The sequence below is a fragment of the Salmo salar genome, chromosome ssa09 (assembly GCF_905237065.1).
Source record: "Salmo salar chromosome ssa09, Ssal_v3.1, whole genome shotgun sequence".
NCBI lineage: Eukaryota > Metazoa > Chordata > Actinopteri > Salmoniformes > Salmonidae > Salmo > Salmo salar.
In genome coordinates this window covers 42,304,243-42,316,771 of record NC_059450.1, presented here as the reverse complement: position 1 = coordinate 42,316,771, position 12,529 = coordinate 42,304,243, and the positions used below count along the sequence as shown (strand labels likewise).

Sequence of the window (12,529 nt, the reverse complement as noted above, 5' to 3'; positions counted from 1 at the left end):
AGGACATTTGAAGTCAGTGCTAGTGTTTACAGTGTTGTGCTGTATCTTGAGGAGGACATTTGAAGGCAGTGCTAGTGTGTTTGCATGCAAATAATATCTCTTCAACAAACATTATGGGAATCGTAATTTTTGTTTCTTTACACAAACACAGAACAACACAGACAAGGCAAACACACACAACAACAGAACAACAACAGAACAACAACAGAACTACAACAGAACAACAACAGATAATGACATAACTACAACAGAACAACACCAGAATAACAACAGAATAATCACATAACTACAACAGAACTACAACAGAACAACACCAGACAACAACAGATAATCACATAACTACAACAGAACTACAACAGAACAACACCAGAACAACAACAGAATAATGACATAACTACAACAGAACTACAACAGAACACCAGAACAACAACAGAACAACAACAGAATAATGACATAACTACAACAGAACTACAACAGAACACCAGAACAACAACAGAACAACAACAGAATAATGACATAACTACAACAGAACTACAAGAGAACAACACCAGAATAACAACAGAACAACAACAGAATAACAACAGAAAAACACATAACAAAACACCAATAATCAACACCATATTCCAATAAAATACTTTGGTGGGCTTAACATTATCCTACTTTTACTTTGCTTGGAATCATCCCCATCTGGTGTAAGTCTTTCCGCTCATCTTCTCTCTCTCTCTCCTTCTCCTCAGCTGGGACCACCTATATATTTGGGAAAGGAGGAGGCCTCATCACGTTCAAGTGGCCAGCCAACGAGAGGCCCAGCACGCGTACAGACAGGCTGACCGTAGGGTTTAGTACCTCCCTAAAGGACGGCATCCTGGTCCGGATAGACAGCGCTCCGGGTCTTGGAGACTATCTCATGCTCCACATCGTAAGTTACAATATTCTCTTGCTTTGTTCCTTGTTATTTTTATATGTCCCTTTCTTTATCTGTTGTTCTATCTCTTGTTCTAGATCTAATTTTTACCTCTCTTTTCTCTGTCTCTGTTTCTGTCCTCCTCCTTTCTCTCTGTCCTCCTCTCTCTCTGTCATCCTCTCTCTCTCTCTCTGTCCTCCTTTCTCACTGTCCTCCTTTCTCATTGTCCTCCTCTTTCTCTGTCCTCCTTTCTCTCTGTCCTCATTTCTCTCTGTCCTCATTTCTCTCTGTCCTCATTTCTCTCTGTCCTCCTCTTTCTCTGTCCTCCTCTCTCTCTCTCTCTCTCTCTGTCCTCCTTTCTCTCTACCTCTGTCCTCCTCTCTCTATCCTCCTCTCTCAAGGGGCCTGAATACTTCCAGAATACTCTGTATATGTATGTGCAACATAGCAAAATGTTCATGTGTGTTTGAAGTCATTCCCAAGACATGGGGGAAAATGATGCAGATCTAGCATGATGAGATAGGATCAGCATTAACAGATGAGTGCTACCACTCAGACACACACACACACACACACACACACACACACACACACACACACACACACAGTTTTGTATTTTTTTAATTTTATTTAACCTTTATTTAACTAGGCAAATCGGTTAAGAACAAATTCTTATGTACAATGACAGCCTACCCTGGCCAAACCCGGACGATGCTGAGCCAATTGTGTGCCGCCCTATGGGACTCCCAATCACAGCCAGATGTGATACAGCCTGCATTCGAACCAAGGACTGTAGTGACACCTCTTGCACTGAGATGCAGTGCCTTAGACCGCTGCACTACTCGGGAGCCACATTATGTGTATTGCTATCCTTGTATAATTGATTCCCATCCAAAATCTAATTTTCCATAACCTCTAACCCTACATCTAATCTTAACCCTTAACTTAACCCTTAACTTAACCATAACCCCTAACCCTACGTCTAACCTTAATCCTTAACTTAACCATAACCCCAAACCCCTAACACTAAAACTATACCAAGCCCTAACTCTCAACCCTAAATGTAACCCCTAACCCTAACTCTCAACCCTAAATGTAACCCCTAACCCTAACTCTCAACCCTAAATGTAACCCCTAACCCTAACTCTCAACCCTAAATGTAACCCCTAACCCTAACTCTCAACCCTAAATGTAACCTCTAACCCTAACTCTCAACCCTAAATGTAACCTCTAACCCTAACTCTCAACCCTAAATGTAACCTTAACCCTAACTCTCAACCGTAAATGTAAACTCTAATCTTAACTCTCAACCCTAAATGTAACCTCTAACCCTAACTCTCAAACCTAAATGTAACCCCTAACCCTAACGCTCAACCCTAAATGTAACCTCTAACCCTAACTCTCAACCCTAAATGTAACCCCTAACCCTAACTCTCAACCCTAAATGTAACCTCTAACCCTAACTCTCAACCCTAAATGTAACCTCTAACCCTAACTCTCAACCCTAAATGTAAACCTTAACCCTAACGCTCAACCCTAAATGTAACCTCTAATCTTAACTCTCAACCCTAAATGTAACCTCTAACCCTAACTCTCAACCCTAAACGTAACCTCTAACCCTAACTCTCAACACTAAATGTAACCCTTAACCCTATCCTTTATTCTAACCCTAAAACAGCATTTTTCCTACTGGGGATGGGCAAAATGTCCAACTTGTCAGAGTTTTCCTTGTTTTACTGTCCTTGTGAGGACTTCTGGTACCCACAAGGATAGTTAAACAAAAACACACACACACACACACACACACACACACACACACACACACACACACACACACACACACACACACACACACACACACACACACACACACACACACACACACACACACGGATGCCTAGTTACAAATCTACACACACACACACACACACACACACACACACACACACACACACACACACACAGACACACACAGACACACACACACACACACACGGATGCCTAGTTACAAATCTACCCACACACACACGCACAGGCTCACACATACTCACACATTCTCTCTGTTTTTTCTCGCCCTATGAATAATGAAGCTGTGAATTTCTATACTGTCGTCAGTAGAATCCCTGAGAGATTGTATTGTTTTATTCTTTGTAGCTTTTGGCCCTCAGATATACTCATCAACTGTCAGAATCCATAGTGCTGCCTTTCTGTCTTCCTGCCTTTCTGTCTTCCTGCCTTTCTGTCTTCCTACCTTTCTACCGTCCTGCCTTTCTACCGTTCTGCCTTTCTACCGTCCTGCCTTTCTACCATCCTGCCTTTCTACCGTCCTGCCTTTCTACCGTTCTGCCTTTCTACCGTTCTGCCTTTATGTGGAGTACTAATATCTACTGTATAGTTGGGTTGTCTGTTAGAGAGCTTACCTAAGGGTATTTAAATTTCTCGCTCTCTCATGTATTAAGTTGACATGGTGGAACACACAACTCAGCCAGCCTACAAAGACAATTAGAGCGGCTTTCCCTTTAACGGAGCCAAACATAAATCATACTGGGCTGTTTAAATATGTTTGTAATATATGGGATTGGGACTCAGGGCTTAGGCAGTTTGTTAGTTCTCTCTCTCTCTCTCTCTCTCTCTCTCTCTCTCTCTCTCTCGCTCTCTCTCTCTCTCTCTCTCGCTCTCTCTCTCTCTCTCTGCCATATATATATGTTCAATTTCAATTCAAGGGCTTTATTGGCATGGGAAATATGCCAAAGCAAGTGATAATAAACAAAAGTGAAATAAAAAATTAAAAAATGAACAGTAAACATTACACTCCAAAGGAATAATGACATTTCCAATGTCATATTATGTGCAAATAGTTAAAGTACAACAAGGAAAATAAATACAGTTAAATAAAGGTTGTATTTACTATGGTGTTGGCGCTCCACTGGTTTCCCTTTTCTTGTGGCAACAGGTCACACATCTTGCTGCTGTGATGGCACACTGTGGTATTCCACCCAATAGATAGGGGAGTTTGAAATTCTTTGTGGGCCTGTGTAATCTGAGGGAAATATGTGTCTCAAATATGGTCATACATTTTGCAGGAGGTTAGAAAGTGCAGCTCAGTTTCAACCTTATTTTGTGGGCAGTGTGCACATAGCCCATCTTCTCTTGACAGACAGGTCTGCCTACGGCGGCTTTTCTCAATAGTAAGGATATGCTCACTGAGTCTGTACATAGTCAAAGCTTTCCTTCATTTTGGGTCAGTCACAGTGGTCAGCTATTCTGCCACTGTTTTTTCTTTGTTTAGGGACAAATAGCATTCTAGTTTGCTCTGTTTTTTTGTTAATTCTTTCAGATGTGTCAAGTAATTATCTTTTTGTTTCCTCATGGTTTGGTTGGGTCTAATCTTGTTGCTGTCCTGGGGTTCTGTGGGGTCTGTTTGTGTTTGTGAACAGAGCCCCATGTCCAGCTTGCTTAGGGGACTCTTCTCCAGGTTCATCTCTCTGTAGGTGATGGCTTTGTATTGGAAGGACTGGGAATCGCTTCCTTTTAGGAGGTTGTAGAATTTAAAGGCTCTTTTCTGGATTTTGATAATTAGCAGGTATCGGCCTAATTCATTGTGCATGCATTATTTGGTGTTTTACATTGTACACTTAGGATATTTTTGCAGAATTCTGCATGCAGATTCTCAGTATGCTGTTGTCTCATTTCTTGTATTATTGGTTGGTGAGCAGACCACAGACCTCACAACCATAAAGGGAAATTGGTTCTATAGCTGATTCAAGTATTTTTAGTCAGATCCTAATTGGTATGTCAAAATGTATGTTCTTTTTGATGGCATAGAAGGCCCTTCTTGCCTTGTCTCTCAGATCGTTCAGAGCTTTAGGCTGAAGTATGTATAATTTTTTGTGTTCTCTAGGGCAACAGTGTCTAAATGGAATTTGTATTTGTGGTCCTGGCAACTGGACCTTTCTTAGAACACAATTATTTTTGTCTGAATGAGATGTACTGTCATGGCCCAGGTCTGACAGAATCTGTGCAGAAGATCTAGGTGCTGCTGTAGATTATCCTTGGTAGGGGACAGAAGCACCAGATAGTCAACAAACAGTTGACATTTTACTTCAGATTCTAGTAGGGTGAGGCCGGGTGCTGTAGACAGTTCTAGTGCTCTCAAAAATGTGTTGATATATATGTTAAAGAGGGTGGGGCTTAAGCTGCATCCCTGTCTAACCCCATGGCCCTGTGGAAAGAAATGTGTGTGTTTTTTGCCAATTTTATCTGCACACTTTTTGTTTGTGTACTCTGCCTTGTAAAAGTGTTCATCCCACTTGGCATTTTTCCAATTTTGTTGCATTTCAACCTGTAATTTAAATAGATTTTTATTTGGACTTCACGTAATGAACATACACAAAATTGTCCTAATTGTTGCAGTGAAATGACAAATAATCCAAGTGTCCGGCGCCAAGATGGTGCCAGAAGGGAGGGCTGCCGTCTTGTCAGTTCTTAACCAACCATACTATTTTGTTTGTTTTTTCGCGTTGTTTGTAACTTGTTTTTTACATAATGTTGCTGCTACTGTCTCTTATGACCGAAAAGAGCTTCTGGATATCAGAACTGGGATTAGTCACCTCAAATTGGACGAGGAGTTCTGATTCAATGAGTCGGACGTGAGGGATATATTACGGACACCCTACCAGGCCCAGATCCCCGTGATTCGCTGGAAAAGGAAACGTAGCTTTCACGGATAGAGATCAGGATGCCTTGTGAGGATCAGGTGACAAGTGGCTAATCTGCCCTTGCCTTCTGTTCTGCTACCTAACGTTCAATCCCTGGAAAATAAATGGTATTAAATGAAAGCACGTACAGTGCCTTGCAAAAGTATTCATCCCCCTTGGTGTTTTAACTATTTTTGTCACGTCCTGACCATAGAAAGCTGTTATTTTCCTTGGTAGAGTAGGTCAGGGCGTGACAGGGGTTTTCTAGTTTAGTTTTTCTATGTTGCCATGTTCTCGTTTTGTATTTCTATGTTGGGTTTTGTTTGGGATGATCTCCAATTAGAGGCAGCTGGTCCTCGTTGTCTCTAATTGGAGATCATACTGAAGTAGGGGTTTTTCCCACCTGGGTTTGTGGGAGATTGTCTTTTTGTTAGTGTATGTTTCACCTCTGCGTCACAGTTTGTTGTTTTGTTATTCAGTTTATTTATATGTATTGAACAGTTTCACAGTGAAAATAAAATGTGGAATGACACACACGCTGCACTTTGGTCCGCTCCTTCCTACGACAACCGTGACAATTTTGATGCATTACAACCTGTCATTTAAATGTATTTCTATTTGAATTTCATGTAATAGGACATACACAAAATAGTCAAAATTGTATATATTTTTTTTTGATAAATTGAATAAAATAAGTTCTTTAAAAAATTCAAAAAAGCAAAAACATCAAAGTGGTGCATGCATATGTATTCACCCCTTTTGCTATGAAGCCCCTAAATAAGATTTGGTGCAACCAATTACCTTCAGAAGTCACATAATTAGTTAAATAACGTCCACCTGTGTGCAATCTAAGTGTCACATGATCTGTCACATGATCTCAGTATATATACACCTGTTCTGAAAGGCCACAGTCTACAACACCACTAAGCAAGGTGCACCACCAAGCAAGCAGCACCATGAAGACCAAGGTGCTCTCCAAACAGGTCAGGGACAAAGCTGTGGAGAAGTACAGATCAGAGTTGGGTTATAAAAAAATATCCAAAACTTTGAACATCCCACGGAGCACCATTAAATCCATTAGTACATTTTTTTTAAGAATATGGCACCACAACAAACCTGCCAAGAGAGGGCCGCCCACCAAAACTCACGGACCAGGCAAGGAGGCCATTAATCAGAGAGGAAATAAAGAGACCAAAGATAACCCTGAAGGAGCTGCAAAGCTCCACAGCAGAGATTGGAGTATCTGTCCATAGGACCACTTTAAGCCATACACTCCACAGAGCTGGGCTCTACGGAAGAGTGGCCAGAAATAAAAGCAAACCCATTTGGTGTTCACCAAAAGGCTTATGGGAGACTCCCCAAACATATGGAAGAAGCTACTCTGGTCAGATGAGACAAAAATGTAGCTTTTTTTGCCATCAAGGAAAATGCTCTCTGTCGCAAACCCCACACCTCTCCTCACCCCGAGAACTCCATCCGAGAACTTCACTCCGTAAAGCATGGTGGTGGCAACATCATGCTGTGGGGATGTTCTTCATTGGCAGGGACTGGGAAACTGGTCAGAATTGAAGGAATGATGGATGGCACTAAATACAGGAAAATTTTTGAGGGAAACCTGTTTCAGTCTTCCTGAGATTTGAGACTGGGATGGAAGTTCACTTTCCAGCAAGACAATGACCCTAAGCATACTGCTAAAGCAACACTCAAGTGGTTTAACTTGCATCCCACCCTAGTCAACAGCCAGTGGAATCGCGTGGCGCGAAATACAAATAACTTCAATGCTATAACTTCAATTTCTCAAACATATGACTATTTTACACCATTTTAAAGACAAGACTCTCGTTAATCTAACCACAATGTCCGATTTCAAAAAGGCTTTACAGCGAAAGCAAAACATTAGATTATATCAGGAGAGTACCCTGCCAAAAATAATCACACAGCCATTTTCAAAGCAAGCATATATGTCACAAAAACCAAAACCACAGCTAAATGCAGCACTAACCTTTGATGATCTTCATCAGATGACACTCCTAGGACATTATGTTATACAATACATGCATGTTTTGTTCAATCAAGTTCATATTTATATCAAAAACCAGCTTTTTACATTATCATGTGATGTTCAGAACTAGCATACCCACCGAAAACTTCCGATTAATTTACTAAATTACTCATGATAAACATTCACAAAATACATAACAATTATTTAAAGAATTATAGATACAGAACTCCTTTATGCAATCGCGGTGTCAGATTTTAAAATAGCTTTTCGGCGAAAGCACATTTTGCAATATTCTGAGTACATAGCTCGGCCATCACGGCTAGCTATTTTGACACCCACCAAGTTTGGGACTCACTAAACTCAGAATTACTATTAGGAAAATTGGATTACCTTTGCTGTTCTTCATCAGAATGGACTCCCAGGCCTTCTACTTCAACAACAAATGTTGTTTTGGTTCCAAATAATCCATAGTTATATTCAAACAGCTCCGTTTTGTTCGTGTGTTCAGGTCACTATCCGAAGGGTGACGCGCGAGCGCATTTCGTGACAAAAAATGTCAAAATATTCCATTACCGTACTTCGAAGCATGTCAAACGCTGTTTAAAATACATTTTTATGCTATTTTTCTCGTAAAATAGCGATAATATTCCAACTGGGCAACGTTGTATTCATTCAAAGGCTGATAGAAAAAAATGGAGAATTCTCGTGAATGCGCATCTCAGTCTCACTGTCCCAAGGCTGACCACTCACAAATAGAGCTGTTGTACTTTGCCCAGAGAGCAGACAACCCATTCCACTTTCTGGCGACTTTAGAGAGCCAATGGGAGTCTTAGAAAGTGTCATGTTACAGCACAGATGCTGTATTTTCGATACAGATGCAACAGAAGGACAACAAATTGTCAGACAGGGCACTTCCTGTATGGAATCTTCTCAGGTTTTGGCCTGCCATATGAATTCTGTTATACTCACAGACACCATTCAAACAGTTTTAGAAACTTCAGAGTGTTTTCTATCCAAATCTCCTAATTATATGCATATTCTCGTTTCTGGGCAAGAGTAGTAACCAGTTTAAATCGGGTACGTTTTTTTATCCGGCTGTGCTACCCTCCAGTCCCTCGACTTCTTGGCGCTGACGGAAACATGGATTACCACAGATAACACTGCTACTCCTACTGCTCTCTCCTCATCTGCCCACGTGTTCTCGCATACCCCGAGAGCATCTGGCCAGCGGGGTGGTGGCACTGGAATCCTCATCTCTCCCAAGTGGACATTCTCTCTTTCTCCCCTGACCCATCTGTCTATCGCCTCCTTTGAATTCCATGCTGTCACAGTTACCAGCCCTTTTAAGCTTAACATCCTTATCATTTATCGCCCTCCAGGTTCCCTTGGAGAGTTCATCAATGAGCTTGACGCCTTGATAAGTTCCTTTCCTGAGGATGGCTCACCTCTCACAGTTCTGATTGACTTTAACCTCCCCACGTCTACCTTTGACTCATTCCTCTCTGCCTCCTTCTTTCCACTCCTCTCCTCTTTTGACCTCACCCTCTCACCTTCCCCCCTACTCACAAGGCAGGCAATACGCTTGACCTCATCTTTACTAGATGCTGTTCTTCCACTAATCTCATTGCAACTCCCCTCCAAGTCTCCGACCACTACCTTGTATCCTTTTCCCTCTCGCTCTCCTCCAACACTTCTCACTCTGCCCCTACTCGGATGGTATTGCGCCGTCGCAACCTTCGCTCTCTCTCTCCCGCTACTCTCTCCTCTTCCATTCTATCATCTCTTCCCTCTGCTCAAACCTTCTCCAACCTATCTCCTGATTCTGCCTCCTCAACCCTCCTCTCCTCCCTTTCTGCATCCTTTGACTCTCTATGTCCCCTATCCTCCAGGCCGGCTCGGTCCTCCCCTCCTGCTCCGTGGCTCGACGACTCATTGCGAGCTCACAGAACAGGGCTCCGGGCAGCCGAGCGGAAATGGAGGAAAACTCGTCTCCCTGCGGACCTGGCATCCTTTCACTCCCTCTTCTCTACATTTTCCTCTTCTGTCTCTGCTGCTAAAGCCACTTTCTACCACTCTAAATTCCAAGCATCTGCCTCTAACCCTAGGAAGCTCTTTGCCACCTTCTCCTCCCTCCTGAATCCTCCTCCCCCCTCCTCCCTCTCTGCGGATGACTTCGTCAACCATTTTGAAAAGAAGGTCGATGACATCCGATCCTCGTTTGTCAAGTCAAACGACACCGCTGGTCCTGCTCACACTGACCTACCCTGTGCTTTGACCTCTTTCTCCCCCCTCTCTCCAGATGAAATCTCGCATCTTGTGACGGCCGGCCGGCCAACAAACTTTCCGCTTGACCCTATCCCCTCCTCTTTTCTCCAGACCATTTCCGGAGACCTTCTCCCTTACCTCACCTCGCTCATCAACTCATCCTTGACCGCTGGCTACGTCCCTTCCGTCTTCAAGAGAGCGAGAGTTGCACCCCTTCTGAAAAAACCTACACTCGATCCCTCCGATGTCAACAACTACAGACCAGTATCCCTTCTTTCTTTTCTCTCCAAAACTCTTGAACGTGCCGTCCTTGGCCAGCTCTCTTGCTATCTCTCTCAGAATGACCTTCTTGACCCAAATCAGTCAGGTTTCAAGACTGGTCATTCAACTGAGACTGCTCTTCTCTGTGTCACGGAGGCTCTCCGCACTGCTAAAGCTAACTCTCTCTCCTCTGCTCTCATCCTTCTAGACCTATCTGCTGCCTTTGATACTGTGAACCACCAGATCCTCCTCTCCACCCTCTCCGAGCTGGGCATCTCCGGCGCGGCCCACGCTTGGATTGCGTCCTACCTGACAGGTCGCTCCTACCAGGTGGCAGGGCGAGAATCTGTCTCCGCACCACATGCTCTCACCACTGGTGTCCCCCAGGGCTCAGTTCTAGGCCCTCTCCTATTCTCGCTATACACCAAGTCACTTGGCTCTGTCATATCCTCACATGTTCTCTCCTATCATTGCTATGCAGACGACACTCAATTAATCTTCTCCTTTCCCCCTTCTGATAACCAGGTGGCGAATCGCATCGCTGCATGTCTGGCAGACACATCAGTGTGGATGACGGATCACCACCTCAAGCTGAACCCCGGCAAGACGGAGCTGCTTTTCCTCCCGGGGAAGGACTGCCCATTCCATGATCTCGCCATCACGGTTGACAACTCCATTGTGTCCTCCTCCCAGAGTGCTAAGAACCTTGGTGTGACCCTGGACAACACCCTGTCGTTCTCCACCAACATCAAGGCGGTGACCCGATCCTGTAGGTTCATGCTCTACAACATTCGCAGAGTACGACCCTGCCTCACACAGGAAGCGGCGCAGGTCCTAATCCAGGCACTTGTCATCTCCCGTCTGGATTACTGCAACTCGCTGTTGGCTGGGCTCCCTGCCTGTGCCATTAAACCCCTACAACTCATCCAGAACGCCGCAGCCCGTCTGGTGCTCAACCTTCCCAAGTTCTCTCACGTCACCCCGCTCCTCCGCTCTCTCCACTGGCTTCCAGTTGAAGCTCGCATCCGCTACAAGACCATGTTGCTTGCCTACGGAGTCGTGAGGGGAACGGCACCTCCGTACCTTCAGGCTCTGATCAGTCCCTACACCCAAATGAGGGCACTGCGCTCATCCACCTCTGGCCTGCTGGCCCCCCTACCTCTGAGGAAGCACAGTTCCCGCTTAGCCCAGTCAAAACTGTTCGCTGCTCTGGCACCCCTATGGTGGAACAAGCTCCCTCACGACGCCAGGACAGCGGAGTCAATCACCACCTTCCGGAGACACCTTAAACCCCACCTCTTTAAGGAATACCTGGGATAGGACAAAGTAATCCTTCTAACCCGCCCCCCTAAAAGATTTAGATGCACTATTGTAAAGTGGTTGTTCCACTGGATATCATAAGGTGAATGCACCAATTTGTAATTCGCTCTGGATAAGAGCGTCTGCTAAATGACTTAAATGTAAAAATGTAAATGCAAATACTGCCCCCTAGCCCCAACAGGTTGGGAAACATTGAAATGTTTTGGAATGGCCTAGTAAAAGCCAATACCTCAATCCAATTGAGAATCTGTGGTATGACTTAAAGATTGCTGTACACCAGCAGAACCCATCCAACTTGAAGCAGTTGGAGCAGCTTTGCCATGAAGAATGGGCAAAAATCCCAGTGGCTAGATGTGCCTAGCTTATAGAGACATACCTCAAGAGACTTGCAGCTGTAATTGCTGCAAGGGGTGGCTCTACAAAGTATTGATTTTGGGGGTTGAAAAGTTATGCACGCTCAAGTTTTGTTTATTTTATTTCTTGTTTGTTTCACAATAAAAAACATTTTGCATCTTCAAAGTCGTAGGCATGTTGTGTAAATCAAATGATACAAAATCCTCATGGTGAATTGAGTCAAATACTTTTTTGAAATCAACAAAGCATGAGAAAACGTTGCCTTTGTTTTGGTTTTGTTTGTTTCTCAATTAGGGTGTGCAGGGTGAATATGTGGTCTGTCGTACGGTAATTTGGCAATAAGACAATTTGACGTTTGATCAGTACATTGTTTTCACTGAGGAAATGTACGAGTTTGCTGTTAATGATAATGCAGAGGATTTTCTGAAGTTGCTGTTGACGCGTAACCCGTGTCATTAGGGTAAAATGTGTCTCCACTGTTGTGGATTGGGGTGATCAGTCCTTTTTTCCCAATATTGGGGAACATGCATGCGCTAAAGATGATATTTAAAGAGTTTTAGTAAAGCCAATTTGAATTTGTGTTCTGTGTATTTTTTCATTTCATTTAGGATACCATCAACACCACAGGCCTTTTTTGTGTTGGAGGTTTTGTATTTTGTTCTGTAGTTCATTCAATGTAATTGGAGAATCCAGTGGGTTCTGGTAGTCTTTAGTCTTGTATTTGAT

General features: G+C 43.5%; 1 protein-coding gene across 5 annotated transcripts in view; it reads left to right on the top strand.

Moving 5' to 3' along the window:
- LOC106611370 (neurexin-3a) overlaps window positions 1-12,529 on the top strand; it is an 825,193-nt gene that overhangs the window by 672,601 nt on the left and 140,063 nt on the right. For all 5 annotated transcript variants that reach the window (XM_045723685.1, XM_045723683.1, XM_045723684.1 and 2 more), the window contains one exon: window positions 738-919. In XM_045723685.1, coding sequence (XP_045579641.1) covers window positions 738-919 — 182 coding nt within the window. The remainder of the gene's footprint in view (window positions 1-737; window positions 920-12,529) is intronic.